This window comes from Pongo pygmaeus, chromosome 9, assembly GCF_028885625.2.
Source record: "Pongo pygmaeus isolate AG05252 chromosome 9, NHGRI_mPonPyg2-v2.0_pri, whole genome shotgun sequence".
NCBI classification, from domain to species: domain Eukaryota; kingdom Metazoa; phylum Chordata; class Mammalia; order Primates; family Hominidae; genus Pongo; species Pongo pygmaeus.
The window spans coordinates 14,852,114-14,866,602 of record NC_072382.2 but is presented as its reverse complement, the minus strand read 5'-3'; the positions used below and the strand labels follow the sequence as shown (position 1 = coordinate 14,866,602).

General features: G+C 41.0%; 1 protein-coding gene across 7 annotated transcripts in view; it reads left to right on the top strand.

The window, feature by feature from the left end:
- Positions 1 to 2,886: 2,886 nt before the first annotated feature.
- The window catches only part of LOC129008302 (membrane-spanning 4-domains subfamily A member 6A-like), a 50,662-nt gene continuing 39,059 nt past the window's right edge, over positions 2,887 to 14,489 (top strand). For 5 of the 7 annotated variants that reach the window (XR_008492503.1, XR_008492504.2, XR_008492505.1 and 2 more), the window contains exons 1-5: positions 2,887 to 2,995; positions 5,556 to 5,716; positions 7,662 to 7,796; positions 10,121 to 10,177; positions 12,640 to 12,846. Coding sequence is in view for 2 of the 7 variants with exons in the window: in XM_054440351.1 (XP_054296326.1) it covers positions 2,929 to 2,995; positions 5,556 to 5,716; positions 7,662 to 7,796; positions 10,121 to 10,177; positions 12,640 to 12,846 (627 nt within the window). In the remaining 5 variants the exon portion in view is untranslated. Of the gene's footprint in view, positions 2,996 to 4,209; positions 4,336 to 5,555; positions 5,717 to 7,661; positions 7,797 to 10,120; positions 10,178 to 12,639; positions 12,847 to 14,489 lie in introns of those variants that run through there. The other 2 variants (XM_054440352.1, XR_008492506.2) reach the window with 2 other exon arrangements.

Sequence of the window (14,489 nt, the reverse complement as noted above, 5' to 3'; positions counted from 1 at the left end):
GCAGGCGGACACCAGGGTGAGAAAGAGGTTATAGGCTCCAGACAAGAAACAAGCAAACCTCTTTAACTGGGAAATTACACACACAAGCCCACAAAAAGCTTGAAGGGCCCGTAGAGTCTCTAGCTATGCTAACCAATAAAGGTCTTCCAATGTATGAAGCCAGTCTGTAATGACTGGAGGAAGTTGGGTGTATTTTTCAAATGCCCACATCTTAATAGGAGATCACTAGGCATACAGAGAAACAGGAAAACATGGCCCAACCAAAGGAACGCAATAAATCTCCAAAAACTAACTTTAAAGAAATAAATATCTATGATTTACATGATCTCTTATAGATATTTACACACCCATATTTATTGCAGCATTATTCATAACAGCTAAGAGGTAGAAGGAACCCAAATGTGGGCCAATGGATGAATAAAGAAAATGTAGTATATACATACAATGAAACATTAGTCCACCTTACAAAAGAGGAAATCCTATCATGTGCTACAACATGGATGAAACCTGGGGATCTTGTAACAGCCCAAGGGGTCCACCTTGCCCACTGCCTAGACAGAACTGCTTTATCAAGACAGAGGAACTGCAATAGAGAAAGAGTAATTCACGCAGAGCCGGCTGCGCGGGAGACTGGAGTTTTTATTATTACTCAAATCAGTCTCCTGGAGCATTTGGGGAGCAGAGTTTTTAAGGATAACTTGGTGGGTGGGGCAAATCCAGTGAGCCAGGGGTGCTGATTGGTCAGAGATGAAATCATAGGGAGTCGGAGCTGTCTTCTTGCACTGAATCAGTTCCTGGGTGGGGGCCAGAAGATCAGATAAGCCAGTTTATTGATCTGGTGGTGCCAGCTAATCCATCAAGTGCAGGGTCTGCAAAATATCTCAAGCACTGATCTTAGGAGCAGTTTAGAGAGGGTCAGAATCTTGTAGCCTCCAGCTGCATGACTCCTAAACCATAATTTCTAATCTTGGGTCTCATGTTAGTCCTACAAAGGCAATCTAGTCCCCAGCCAAGAAGGAGGTCTGCTGTTGATCATCTTTGTTTAAACTATAAACTAAGTTTCTCCCAAAGTTAGTTCAGCCTACGCCCAGGAATGAACAAGGACAGCTTGGAGGTTAGAAGCAAGATGGAGTCAGTTAAGTTAGATCTCTTTCACTGTCTCAGTCATAATTTTGCAAAGGCGGTTTCAATTTCATGCTAAGTAAAATAAGCCATCACAAAAAGACAAATATTCTATGATTCCTCTTAATAACGAAGTTATTAAGAAATAATTCCTAGGCAGCTAGAAAAGTATAGTTTCTCAGTGGAAATTTTCCTGTAATAAGAAGCAACCCCTGGAGCCATTTCTTTTCTAACAGAAAAGGCAACTTAAATAGCCAGGCTGGCAAGCTTTGATGTCCAAATGCTGGCAATTAGAAACTAGGTCCATCTAAAATGGCCATCATGGCGATTCCCACCCTCTTCTCCTTGTCACCACATGTGCCAGTGTGATGGCCACCTCCAGATTACTCACATGTGTTCAGGACATCATGGTGACCCACATTTGCATATTAAAGGGCTAAGGTGAAAGGGCAACGTTTTTCGTGGGCTACATGAATGACACCCCTGGTCAAACCAATCCCCTGGGCCCTATGCAAATCAGACACCACCTCTTCTAGCCTCCAATATAACCATCTACTTTTCCACTACACACCGGGTTTCTCTTTGTTCGGAGCCCCCCTCCCTCTGTTTCTGTATGGGGGAGCTGTTTTCTTCTTTCTTTCTTCTTTCTTGCCTATTAAATTATCCGCTCCCTAAAACCAGTCCCCGTGTCTCCATGTCATTTATCCAAACAGCACGAGAACGAGGACACTGGTGTTCCTCCAGTCATCGGACCTGTATCACTCTCATATGAAGTATCCAAAGTAGACATAGAATGAATATGGGACAGAAAGTGGGATGGTGGTTACCAGGGACTAGGAACAAGAAGGAGAGGGGTAGTTGTTCAATGGGTACAGAATTTCAGTTTTGCAAGATGAAAAAATTCTAGAGATTTATTACACAGCAATGTGAACACAATACTACTGATCTGAACACTAAAAAGTGGTTAAGATCATGAATTATACATGTTTTATACGACAACTGAAAATTTTAAAAATAAAAATGAAAAATGGATTTAAAGAGAATATTGCTTTGTTTCTTGCATACCTGCCTTTACACAGAAGACGCAAAACCCTTTTGCTCCTAGGTCAGTGGTTCTCAACACGGATGTGAGGGGATTTTGTTCTCCCTCCATCAAGAGATATTTGACAATATCTGATGATGTTTTTTGTTGTTACACATAGGGTGGGGTTGTGCTGGCATAGGCCAAGGAGTCTACCAAGCATCCTACAGTGCCCAGGATAGTCACCTGCCATAGAGAATTACCCCATCCAAAATGGCATTAGTAGCTTATTTGAGAAACTTGTCCTAGATTATTAATCAGAATGTGTTATTGATATATAATTCTCCCTTCTAGTTAGGTTGGTAGAGTTCAGACTCTGGAAAAAACTGGGAATGCAAAAGGCGGAATGAATGTAAGCTGAAAGACAAGAGAGAGGAGTCTTGTTTGGAGCTTATTGAAGCCAAAATAGAAAAAAAAAAAAGGTTAGGGGAGGAAAGACAGTCAACAGACCACTTTTAGGCCATCATTCTGTAGGGTTCTGTGCTAAGCACCTTACATGTGTTTTCTCACATAATCCTTAAAACTCAGAAATGATTTTAAATTAAATAGCACAGACTGGAGAGGGAGTCTTTGCTTGGGTAGGCAACTTTAACTGGTTTATTAGCACATTACCCTGAAGGGAAAGGGGGTGTGATTGCTCCTGAAGAGATCGGGCTCCTTTGTAATCAAAGCTCAGGAGGAGAGCTGCATTCCACTGTTTCACAGCTGCTGTGAGGGTGACAAAGATGCAGGGCACCCACTGGAAACACAGATGGCACTCTGCAAAAGGGGAAGGGAGCACCAGGAGCTCAGGTGAGTGAGGTTGGAGGTGATTCTGCTTCTCTCCAAGGCTTTCTGGGTGAGTCCATTCCCCTTCTCAGACTCATTGTTAGAACTCAAGACAAGCCAATTACATTTTGTAATGTCTGTGTCATTAAGACCCTGAGAACTAATCCAGCCTTCTAAATGGTGCTTCTGAAGTCTTTTCTTCAACAGAAGAGTTAATGTGTGGAATTAAGTGCAGAACCCATGGCCCTCTGAGCTGACGGTCATGGTTCAGGTTGTGTTTCTGGGTTCATTCTGGCAGCTCCCCCAAGGAAAGGAGGAAGGAAGCTTGCAGCGTGGGGCTGTGCAGTCACCCTGGCTGGCTCTGGTTTCCTTACCCAATACTTTAAAGTCAGCTTCCAAAGAATGCCCAGCCAAGGGTTTGAAGTGGCACTGTGGCTCTCTCCTCACAAAACTAGCCTACATGTGAGTTTGTTGAATTTGTTTAGGTCCTGCTGAATCTTTCCCATTTGTTCCTTCTCAAGTTTCACTACTTCCCTAGAGTGGCCCAACCTTTCCAGAGGGCAAAGATGTTGCTAGAGAAAAAAAGTAGCCAGAGGAAGAAGATGACTTTAGGGCAGGCAGCAATTGGGCAATGAGTGTTGAAAGGCTGTTTCAGCCTGCCAAGAGCTTGGGGAACTAGAAAAAGAAAAAGAAAAAGAAAACAAAACAACAAAAACTAAAACAAATTTTTTAAGAAAGCTTTTTCTATGTTCTGTATTACTATTATTAACTATATATTACTGAATGTTAATTGCAAGCAACATCATCATTATTGCTGTGATTATGTGATTACTTATATATGATGGAATATTGTTATTTATCTATATTATGATTACTAGCAATATTACTATTAGTAGTTACATATTACTGAAAGCTTCAAAGCAGCATAGGCTTTTTATAAGCATTTTTGCCCATGTTTATGACAATTCTCCAGTGTTGGTATTGCTCCTCTATTTAACAGATTAGACAAATGAGGCTCCAAGAACAGACTGGACTAATAACAGGGAACTTGTAAGTCTCAAAGTGGCAATTCACACATAAAGCTCTGTGACGCCTGAACTCTCACAGTCATAAGTTGGTTCTTTTCAGGATTTTCCTGAAGTTGCTAGAAGTGTATAGAAAAGGAAGTGCAGACATATTTCACAAATTTACAACCTGTAAGTATCACATCCTATATGGCTGCAAACACTGGAATAAGAAAGGGCTGATGACTTTCAGAAGAGGAAGGTGTGTAGAAATCATTGATGGGACTATCTGAGAACGCAGACAGACTCTAGCTCCCTCCTGGGAGCTTCTGAGGACTCAGTTGGAACGAATGGCCACAGGTAGGTAATGCTGAAAGTCTTTTCTCATCTCACCATTCCCTTGCCGTGGCGTCATTAGAGGGAGTAATTTGACTTGAAACTCATTGACAGCAGTTAAGAGACACGAGAGCACTTTGGAAATCGAGTGGGCAAATGGAAGGAGTATCTGGTTTTAACCCTGTTTCTTCTGTATTCTAACTGCACGATCTTGGCGAGTCACTTACCTAAGATTGTGTAATTAACGGGAGCAGAGCTCTTGGTCTCTTCAAATGTCCTTAGGCCATTTCCAAACTGGGCAGTCTGTGAACTGAGAATGGTGCAGTGAAAACAGATCCAAGCTGAGCTCAGCAACAAATACCACAGCCAATTTGGTCTTTATGCTAACAGGTGGAGGATCCAGGACACAGCCTATGTGTTATGACTCCAAGACGTTCTCATACCACTGCATGTAGCTGCTTCTCCAGCCTAAGTAAACTCAGACACAGGCTGGCATTGCCAAGTGAGAAAGTAGGAAGAGGTGGAATGATCTAGAGATTTATGCGGAGGCTTCAGACTCAAGGAAAGCTGAGATCCAAGACTGGCTTTACAGCTTCCCAGCTGTGTGAACAGGGTTGAACAATAAGGATAACTGCAAATATTTCTTCAGCATTAACTCTACGCCATGCATATATGCAGTGTGTATATATTTGCGTTCACAACTTAAACTTTATTTTGAATGTTCCTATTTATTACATGTTTTTACTAACTTACTTACATGCAGAGCTGTTGTAAGGATTGAAACCACTGCATGATAAGAACTAAGAGCAGGTCTAGTAAAATATGATAAACATATCTAAGATGAATGCTAATAGACAAAAAATAAATGATCAGAGTGCATTTGTCTAAAAAATTCATCAAATATATGGCAATACAGTTGTTTTCAGTAGGACTGGGCAAAGGAACATTGCTGCATATTGCAAATTTTGTATGACCCTTTGCCTCTGGATATTGGGACCTTTCAAGATTCATGCTGCTGCCACCATGTGATGTGTTTATTATCTATAATGGACTGTGCCAAACATTGTGGAAAAATCCTCATGAAACCAAGGTTGCATGGTTTTCACTGCTCCATACTATCAGTTTCTTTCTCTAACAGACAGGCCAAGTCTGGACTAATCGGCAGAAACTGACTTACCAGTTTTGCAGACAGAACCTGGGAGCTCTGTACTTTTTAAGAGCTAAATCTATTTTTTCTTCCATAGTTGGCAACACCATTATGACATCACAACCTGTTCCCAATGAGACCATCATAGTGCTCCCATCAAATGTCATCAACTTCTCCCAAGCAGAGAAACCCGAACCCACCAACCAGGGGCAGGATAGCCTGAAGAAACGTCTACAGGCAAAAGTCAAAGTTATTGGGGTAAATCTAATTCAGAACATGTTGGAGAGGGGTTAGGGGAAGTGGGAAGAGATGATGTATGTTTTGGGACTGGTCATCATCCATTGTGAGTGTGGAGACCCTTAAGTTTTGCTGGCGGGACATTGGGGTAGAAGCCACTTGGAGAAAACTGTCCCAGAACTTTTCCACAAGAGGTTGTCTTAGAAATGTTTTTTCCCTTATTCTGAATATAAGGAGTTGATTTTCTGTCGTTGTCTTGGTATTTTTGCAATACAGTACTTCTCTATATTTTCTTTTACAAAAGTAATGGTGGTAAATGATTACATATTGTATATACATTTTTCTATATTTCACAACCACATGCTTAATAATCCACACTGATTCTTTGCAAGGAATTTTTCCCTTACTGCAAATTACAGAAAAAATATACTTCCTCTCCCTCTTTTCTCCTTACCTTTTTGAGAATGGAAATGATATTCACCTTTTGTTTGTCTGTTTCTCCTCTCATCCAGAGTTTATTAAAGAAGCTGTATTGCATGAAGGGAGGAGAGAAAGAAGGGATTTATCTTGGATTGGGAGGGGAACACAGAGTTTTGGTTTCTAGACTTGCCTCTGCACTTATGTGATCTGAGGTGAGGCACTCTGTTTGACTGGATTTCAGGACCTGATGGGACTGGTCTCCTTGCCTCATGTATAATCATGTGGGTTTCTATGAGGCTCAGGTGACACAAGGTCTAGAAAACTTCTCAGTAAATGATAATAGAGCTGTGAATCTCTGAGGTGGATGTCAGGAAGGAAAACTACCTCCTAAGACAGAGCTTCGGTTATACATGAGAACACGCAGTATTTGGTTTCTGTCCCTGTGTTAGTTTGCTAAGGGTGATGGCCTCTAAATGATGAGAACACATGGACACGTAGAAGGGAACAATGCACACTGGGGCCTTTCGGAGGGTGGAGGGTGGGAGAAGGGAAAGGATCAGGAAAAATAACTAATGGATACTAGATTTAATACCTGGGTGATGAAATAATCTGTACAGCAAACCCCTATGACACAAGTTTACCTATGTAACAAACCTGCACTTGTACCCTTGAACTTAAAATAAAAGTGAATAAAATGAGCTTCCAGAACCTTAGCTATAGGATTGTGGGCTGCAGTTTCCAAGGAGCTGAACAGAGAGGGCCAAGCTGTGTCCACTGGAATCTGGGAGATGAGGAGAGGGACTTCTGCAACACCAATCCTCCAGAGAAAGTGAGGGCTTCCAGGTGCCCCATGTTCTCAGAGAGGTAGAAAGAGAGTTACTAGTCATGGACTCAGAGGTCCTGAGAGATGGGAAAGCAGATCCCAGCAGCCACTGTGAGCTGGAAGCAGAGGCCATGAGCCAGACCAGGGCCTGAGAGGCAGAAATGCAGAAGCATTCCTGAGCACCTGCCAGACACCCGAGACTGTGGTTTCTGTGGCAGAGCCGCACACCCTCCAGGATATCTTTTCATATTTCTCACTCCAGAGTTTCCACAGGGTTTGTATCCTCACTGGGATCTTGCAGAAGGTGATAATGCATTAGCACCATGGGAGAGGCAAAAAGGCCCTGTTTTTTTGTTTGTTTTTTTGTTTATTTGTTTGTTTTTGACATGGAGTCTTGCTCTGTCACCCAGGCTGGAGTGCAATGCCGCAATCTCAGCTCACTGCAACCTCCGTCTCCCGGGTTCAAGCGATTCTCCCGTCTCAACCTCCAGAGTAGCTGAGATTACAGGTGCACATCACCACATCTGGCTGATTTTTGTATTTTTAGTAGAGATGGGGTTTCACCATGTTGGCCAGGCTGGTCTCAAACTTCCGGCCCCAGGAGATCCACCCACCTTGGCCTCCCAAAGTGCTGGGATTACAGGCATGAGCCACCGTGCCCAGCCTGGCCCTGTCTTTACAAATGCTGGTTTTAATCCTCAATCTTCCTTTCTCTTCCCACAGATTATCCAGATCTTGTGTGGTGTGAAGGTATTGAGCTTGGGAATCATTTTGGCATCTGCTTCCTTCTCTCCAAATTTTACCCAAGTGATTTCTACGCTGTTGAAGTCTGCTTACCCATTCATAGGACCCTTGTTGGTGAGTAGTTTCTGAGGAGGGAAGCATGGGGCAAAGAGGGGAGGGAGATGCCAATAGCTTAAACTCTGCACCTGCCACCTTGCTATGTTTGATCTGCCAGCAGCAATGAGTCAATGGTGAAACTTTTTCTCTTGTGTGTGTAGTTCAGGGAGGATTGAGTGGGGTGGGATGGCAGGGGGTTCCTGATTTTAGTTCAGTTTCTTATCAGACTCAAATACGCATTTCTTTTGAAGATCATCTTATTTTTTACCTTATCATCTTGAGCTAGGATGAAGCTAGTGACTTCTTTCCAGGTTTAGGCGAAACACCCATGAATTAGCATAAGGTTGGGAAAAATATTTAAAAAATGAGCATCAATGGAAAACATCATACACTCACAGAGAAACCACTGCATTGATGGATTGCCAGGGAAGGCTGAGCAGATGTCTATGTCCCAGTGATGGACTGGAAATTCCTCTGAAATAGCTGCAGCTCTGGTGTTACAAAAGGACTTAGTAGTCCTTTTCTCAAAGAACCGCTTTCTCTTAGATTTAGCTTTCTCATAATTAAGCTTCTCTTTTATAGATGTTTTTTTCCTTCAACTTCCTGCACCTCAGTACCTATTATTAGCTCTTGCTTCACATTTGTTTATTTGATGCATCAAGGAGTTCACCGATTGTCTATTGTGTCCATTTTTCTTCTTTTATTAACTAAAGTTTCATTTGATTTTGGATCTCACTGGTTTTCCCCAAATGACATTTTTCTGTGTCAAGATCCATGCGAGGCTACTACATTACACTACATTACATTTGGTCATTATGTCTCAGGCTCCTCTAGACTTTCTCAGATTTTCCTTTTCCTTGAGGACTTCAGCAGTTTGAAGTAGTACTGGCTGAGATTTTTATAGAATGTTCCTAAATTGGGGTTTGTCTGATATTTTTCTGATGTTTAGACTTGGGTGAATTTTTGGCTGATGATAACAGAGGTAAAGCACCATTTTCATCAAGTCATATCAAGGGTGATGCTACCAACATACTGTCACTGACACAATTTACCTCAATCATGTGTTTGGGGTAGTATGTTTGGAGCTTACTGAATCCAAAATGGAAAAGAAAGGAAGGTTGTGGGAGGAAAGACAGTCAACAGACCACTGTTGGTTTCTCCTCTGTAAAGGTTTCTCCTCTGTAAAGTTACTACCACTAACTTACTCCTCTGTAAAGTTACTACTACTAAGTACTACAGTTACTTCGTCTTTCTCCTCTGTAAAGTTACTACTTCTTTCTCTCCTGTTTCTATAATCTATTCTTTAAAAGCAAGTCACTAAGTACAGTCCACCTTTGAAGGGACATCTAGTCCATATGTTTACAGACTTGGCATTTGTTTATACAGACAAATAACTAAATGCCTGCATTACAGGAATCACAGTTTTTCTTTGGTATTTGTCCCCCTTTCTTCTAACTGTCAAAGAATTTTCTGTTCCTTAATGGCTATAAATCTGTAGGTCATGAATACTCTAGAGGATGAAAAAAATTTCTTTCATTTTGTAAACACACCCTTGAAAGTTTTCTGCCATCCATTCTTGTCTTTCCTTCTGTTCTCATTGACCATTTTACCTTAGCCTGGGGAGCCAGCAATGTAAGATGCATGTCTCAGCTTTTCCCATCTTTTATTTTCTTTTAAAGAAAATCTAGTAACAACACTTTTCTGCCCTTCCAAAAAATGGAAGAGGAGGGAATACTTCCAAACTCATGTTATGAGGCCAGCATTATCCTGCTATCAAAGCCAGACAAAAACATTACAATAAATCTACAGGTTAATATCCCTAATGAACATTGATGCAAAAAACTTCAACAAGATACTAGCAAACTGAATTCAACCACATATTAAAAGGATCATTCACCATGATCAAGTGAGATTTATTTCAGGGATACAAGGATGGTTCAACACATATAATCAAATGTGATGCATCACATCAATATAATGATGGACAAAAACCATATGATTCCAATACTTTTCTCTTTCCATACCATTGTTTTCATGTCCTTCTCTAAAGAACATCTTACACCAAAATTTTCTCATTTCATTAAGAAAACGAATAGTATTTCCTGGCTTTTAAGGTCCTCATGTTGTTTATTTGGATATATTTCTGCTATCTTTTTTTTCTGTTGCTATCTGAACACTATATGGGCAAACGGGATAAATCTATGTTTTAAATGGATATTACTTCATTGATCATTTGCTCCCCAAGGCTTTTCCCATGAGAGTTTTCTACAAACATCATGATAGTGACATCACAGTTACTCTTTACGTGGAAACTGACCTGACCATTTTCTCTTTTATTTTAGTTTGTCATCTCTGGCTTTCTATCAATTATCACAGAGAAAAGGTTAACCAAGCTTTTGGTGAGTATGAGAACTATAACCCACAACTCAATGGATCAAAATGAAACTTACAACCCATTAAGGCCAGTCTCTCTACTTTGAAAAGTTGAAAACTCAGTTCTAGAGTTGTTAGAGTTAGGAGCCAGGCCTGGATGCTCCATATCCTTGTTCAGAGCACGTTTCTCCAATTATTGTACCCTACATCAAAGTCTGTATTCAGAGAATTATAATATCCCTTCAACCAGTGTCCAAGAATCTATCACAGAAAAATTGTGCTTATTTATGATGCTCTTTTGGTGATAACTGGTCTTCAAATTTAGGTTTTCAATGGCAAGGGAGCTGACAGTGTTATAAAGAGGTCTATTTGTTGAGGTTCACTGTTTAAGCCCAGGTGTTACAACCCTTAAAAAAAATGAGTCAACGTGCTGTTTATGTATGGTATTATCTCTCATTCTTTCATCTATCTCTCTAGAAAGATAATACTTTTATTTTGTTTGGGTATAAATTCTTGCAGCCTAAAAGTTGTCCTTGGTCATTTGTATTGGCTAAGAAAAAAAAATGGTTTACCTGCCTTTATCCCTTATTCCAGCAAAAACCAGAGTTGGACATGGCAGGGAGAGAAAAGCTGGATTATAGCAAGAAGTGTTTGTTGTCTGTAAAGTTTCATTAAGTCTTCACTCAATCCTATATCCCTCAAAGGATTGATGTTGGAGATTATGTAAGAGAATGTCATAAATTTAGTTGCACAGAAACTCAATTTGGAAGCTCTGGCTACAAAAATCTCCCAAAGCCAGCAAGGAAGTCAGAGAGAGTGCCCAGAAAAATGCCAGTTCTTTCTTTCCCTCGTTGGTATTTAGAGATTATTATTTGGAACCCACAGTTACAATCCAACACTAGATCTGTGCTGTGCAATGTAACTGTCTATGATAGAAATGAAATGTAACTTTCTATGATGATGGAAATCCACAACAGCTGCACTGTTAAAATATGGCAGTCACACATGGCTATTGATGATGTGAAATATGGATACTGCAACTGAATTTTAAATTTTACTTAATTTTACTTCAAATATAAGTAGCCCATGTGGCTACTGGCAACCATACTGAGTAGCCTAGTACAAGGGTAGTGCTTTCAAACTTTTAGGAGGAAATATGTGGGCCTCTTACTCCAGGGAACAATCCCACAGTGAACATGCAGGAAGCTCACGGATGCAGGATGTGGTCTCGGGGTGGGCTCAGACTCACCAGAGACATCGAGGCTTTAGTGAGTTCTACTCTTGTCACACATTGTACCAGCCCTTTTTGAGACTGAAGAAGAGTGCCATCTCAAGACAAATCTAGCTTATTCTAAGAAATATAGACTCTAGGCATCAAGACTACTACTGGCTACTAGGAGGCCCATGAGTATACATTTCAGTCATTATATTGGGAAATTGGGGTCCCAGAGTATCAACTGGTGAGTTCCTAAAAGAAGAAGTGTCCATGTGGGATTAAATAACACTCTACTGTACGGCTGTGGGGTGTGCCCTGGAGCCTACCTACCTGTAACAATAGCTTTCAGAATGCTGTGAGCTCAGTTCTCTTTTCTGTGTGAGTTGGAGTAAAGGAAGTCACTTCTGAGGTCAGTTTATTTATTCCCTTCACTTCATAAATGTAGAAATGAGAACCAGAGTGGGAAATAAAACCAAGGAACTGAGTACCCAAGGGAACAAGCTGGGTCAAGTCTATATTGTGACCTCAATTTTCTGACATCCAGTCCAGGCCTTTATTCTGTACCTCCCGCTGCCTCCCACACATTACACCGTCCTTGGGCCTGCACCTAGACCTCTGCCCACAGCCACCCCATGCTGAGCTCAACGTGGCCAGTCATATGCCTGCCCAGGTTCCAGGGCCTGCCTGAGACTCAGAAGCACCCCCTCACTCATCTTTGAGAGGTGTGCTTTTGAGAGAGGCAATGGGCACGCAAGAGTGAGCTATTAGGTTGGTGCAAAGGTAATTGTGGTTTTGCCACTGAAAGTAGTGGCAAAACCCAAAATTACTTTTGCACCATGCTAATACACCATCCACCTTTTCTGTGTGGTTGATGCTTGCACGAGAGGTTTCTGAGTTGACCAAGAGAGAAACTTCATCTGGTACATTGCCACCTTTGCTTGTGGTCACGCTCATAGTAATTTTCCAGGCAAGCCTCGTGGAGGCCCTGCTATCTGTCCCAGGGAAAGAATTTAGGAGAGTAACATTCTCTGCCACACCACTGAGGTCCTGTTTAAGGGGAACCAGTTCATATGTTCATTCATTCAGCCAAGTTTTATGTTGCAGATTCTGAGTTTTTGACTGGACACTGGAGAGGCATACAGCAAGAAATGATCCTTCCCAGACTTCCTGAGTGAGACAGATAAGGGAATAACTTGCAATGTAATGGCAAAAAGGGATAAGAGAGATTCGTGGCCCATTGGGAATGATTCTTAGCCAGCATGTCTCTTTCAGGTGCATAGCAGCCTGGCTGGAAGCATTCTGAGTGCTCTGTCTGCCCTGGTGGGTTTCATTCTCCTGTCTGTCAACCCGGCTGCATTAAATCCTGCCTCATTGCAGTGTAAGTTGGACGAAAAGGATATACCAGTCAGACTTCTTCTTTCTTATGATTATCATTCACCTTACACCATGGACTGCCATAGAGCCAAAGCCAGTCTGGCTGTAAGTATTTTGCAGATGGGATGTTCTAATTTTATGAGGTTTCTGAAAGCCTTGATTTCTTATTATTCCATCCTTTGAAAATCTCTCTGTTAATTCTGGTTGGGGCATCTGGAGGAAGACCAAGGTTATGTAAATCAAAGGGGGGCTGCATGGATGAGATTAAGGGGATTACATACTAACAGAGTGGAATTGAAAATGTCAGATGAGGTTGATGATGAAAAACTAAAACTTACGGTTTGTAGAGTTTCTTAATTACTCAACTAATCTAATTTTGGAGGCATAAATTATGAGTTTGTCAAACTGAGAATGCTGGTACATAGAGTGGTGAATTCAGATTGGCCAACAGAGCAGAAAGACCCGGTTGATCAGAAAATGCCAACAAGGAAACGTGGTATGTGTGTGTGGTAGGGGGTCAATTTGGTCTAAAAAGACATCAGACTAAAGACGAAGAAACAGAGAATAGGAATTTTGGGGTTAGATGGTAAGGGTTTCTCCTTCTAATGATTACAATAATGAATAATACTAATCAGGTGAAACGGTAACATTATTATTGCTTTTTGTTATAGCTGAAAGAAGTGTGATATCTTAAATCAGGAGATAAGAAATATAGGGAGATGGAGAGTGTAACTGAGAATTATTGCAGGAGAATTCTCTCTCTTTGGAAGAAGAAAAACAATGAAGTTTGGCTAACAGAAATAATATGTCTGAAGTTGAAAGATTAAGGGGTATGTGCATGGTCAGCAACGCATTGAGAGGAAAACAGACAACATATGAGTAAAGAAGTTGCAGAATATTTATTGTCCTGCAATCATAAAAATGAGATCAGCCAAGAACTCACCTGGAAGATGGATGGATAGAAAGGTCTGGTCAAAGTCATGCTTGTACAGCACCCATTATAAACTGGGCCTTGCTTCCAAGATAATGGTATAATGAGGAAAAAGTGCATGCAAATGAGGCTGACAGTAATTGGTACAAATTCCACCCTGGGAAAAATTCTGGAGAGAAATTTGGGAGAAATTTGGTAGTGATAAAGTATAAATTCATGATGGGATGATTTTACATTGGAAATAAGAGAGATTCTGTTGAGCTTGCTTGCTGGAACAATTTCTAGGTAATGGACACAACGTGTGTCTTCTGTTTAACTGTGTGTAAATACCACAAAACAAAAGTTCATGTGATCAAATTATCTCCCTTTATTATCAGATGACCAGTTCTGCACAAAGAATGTCTCAGGACAGAAATGGTAGAACTCATCCTTGTGAGTTGGTGTTGGTGATTAGCAACAGTTTACTACCTTCACTATTTTTTTCCAAGTCTGAAAACCACCAAAAACAGCAAAAATAAAAAATAAACAACAACAAAAATAAAAAACATCCAAACAGGTTCAGATACATAGACAGGGATGTCAATACTGAATTTTACAAAGGGCTTACACAGCCAAAACCTCCTTGATCCTCACAAATCTCTGAGAAATAAATGTTAGTATGCATGTTTGATACGTGAGGAAACAGGAGCTAGAGAAAGAGAGAGACTTGTCCAGGCTTACACAGCTACTCAGCAGTAAAGGTGAGACTATAATGGAGCTGCTGATTCTCAGTCCTGGGAGCTATTACACCACTCTGCTCTCTTACTGAGTGAACAAT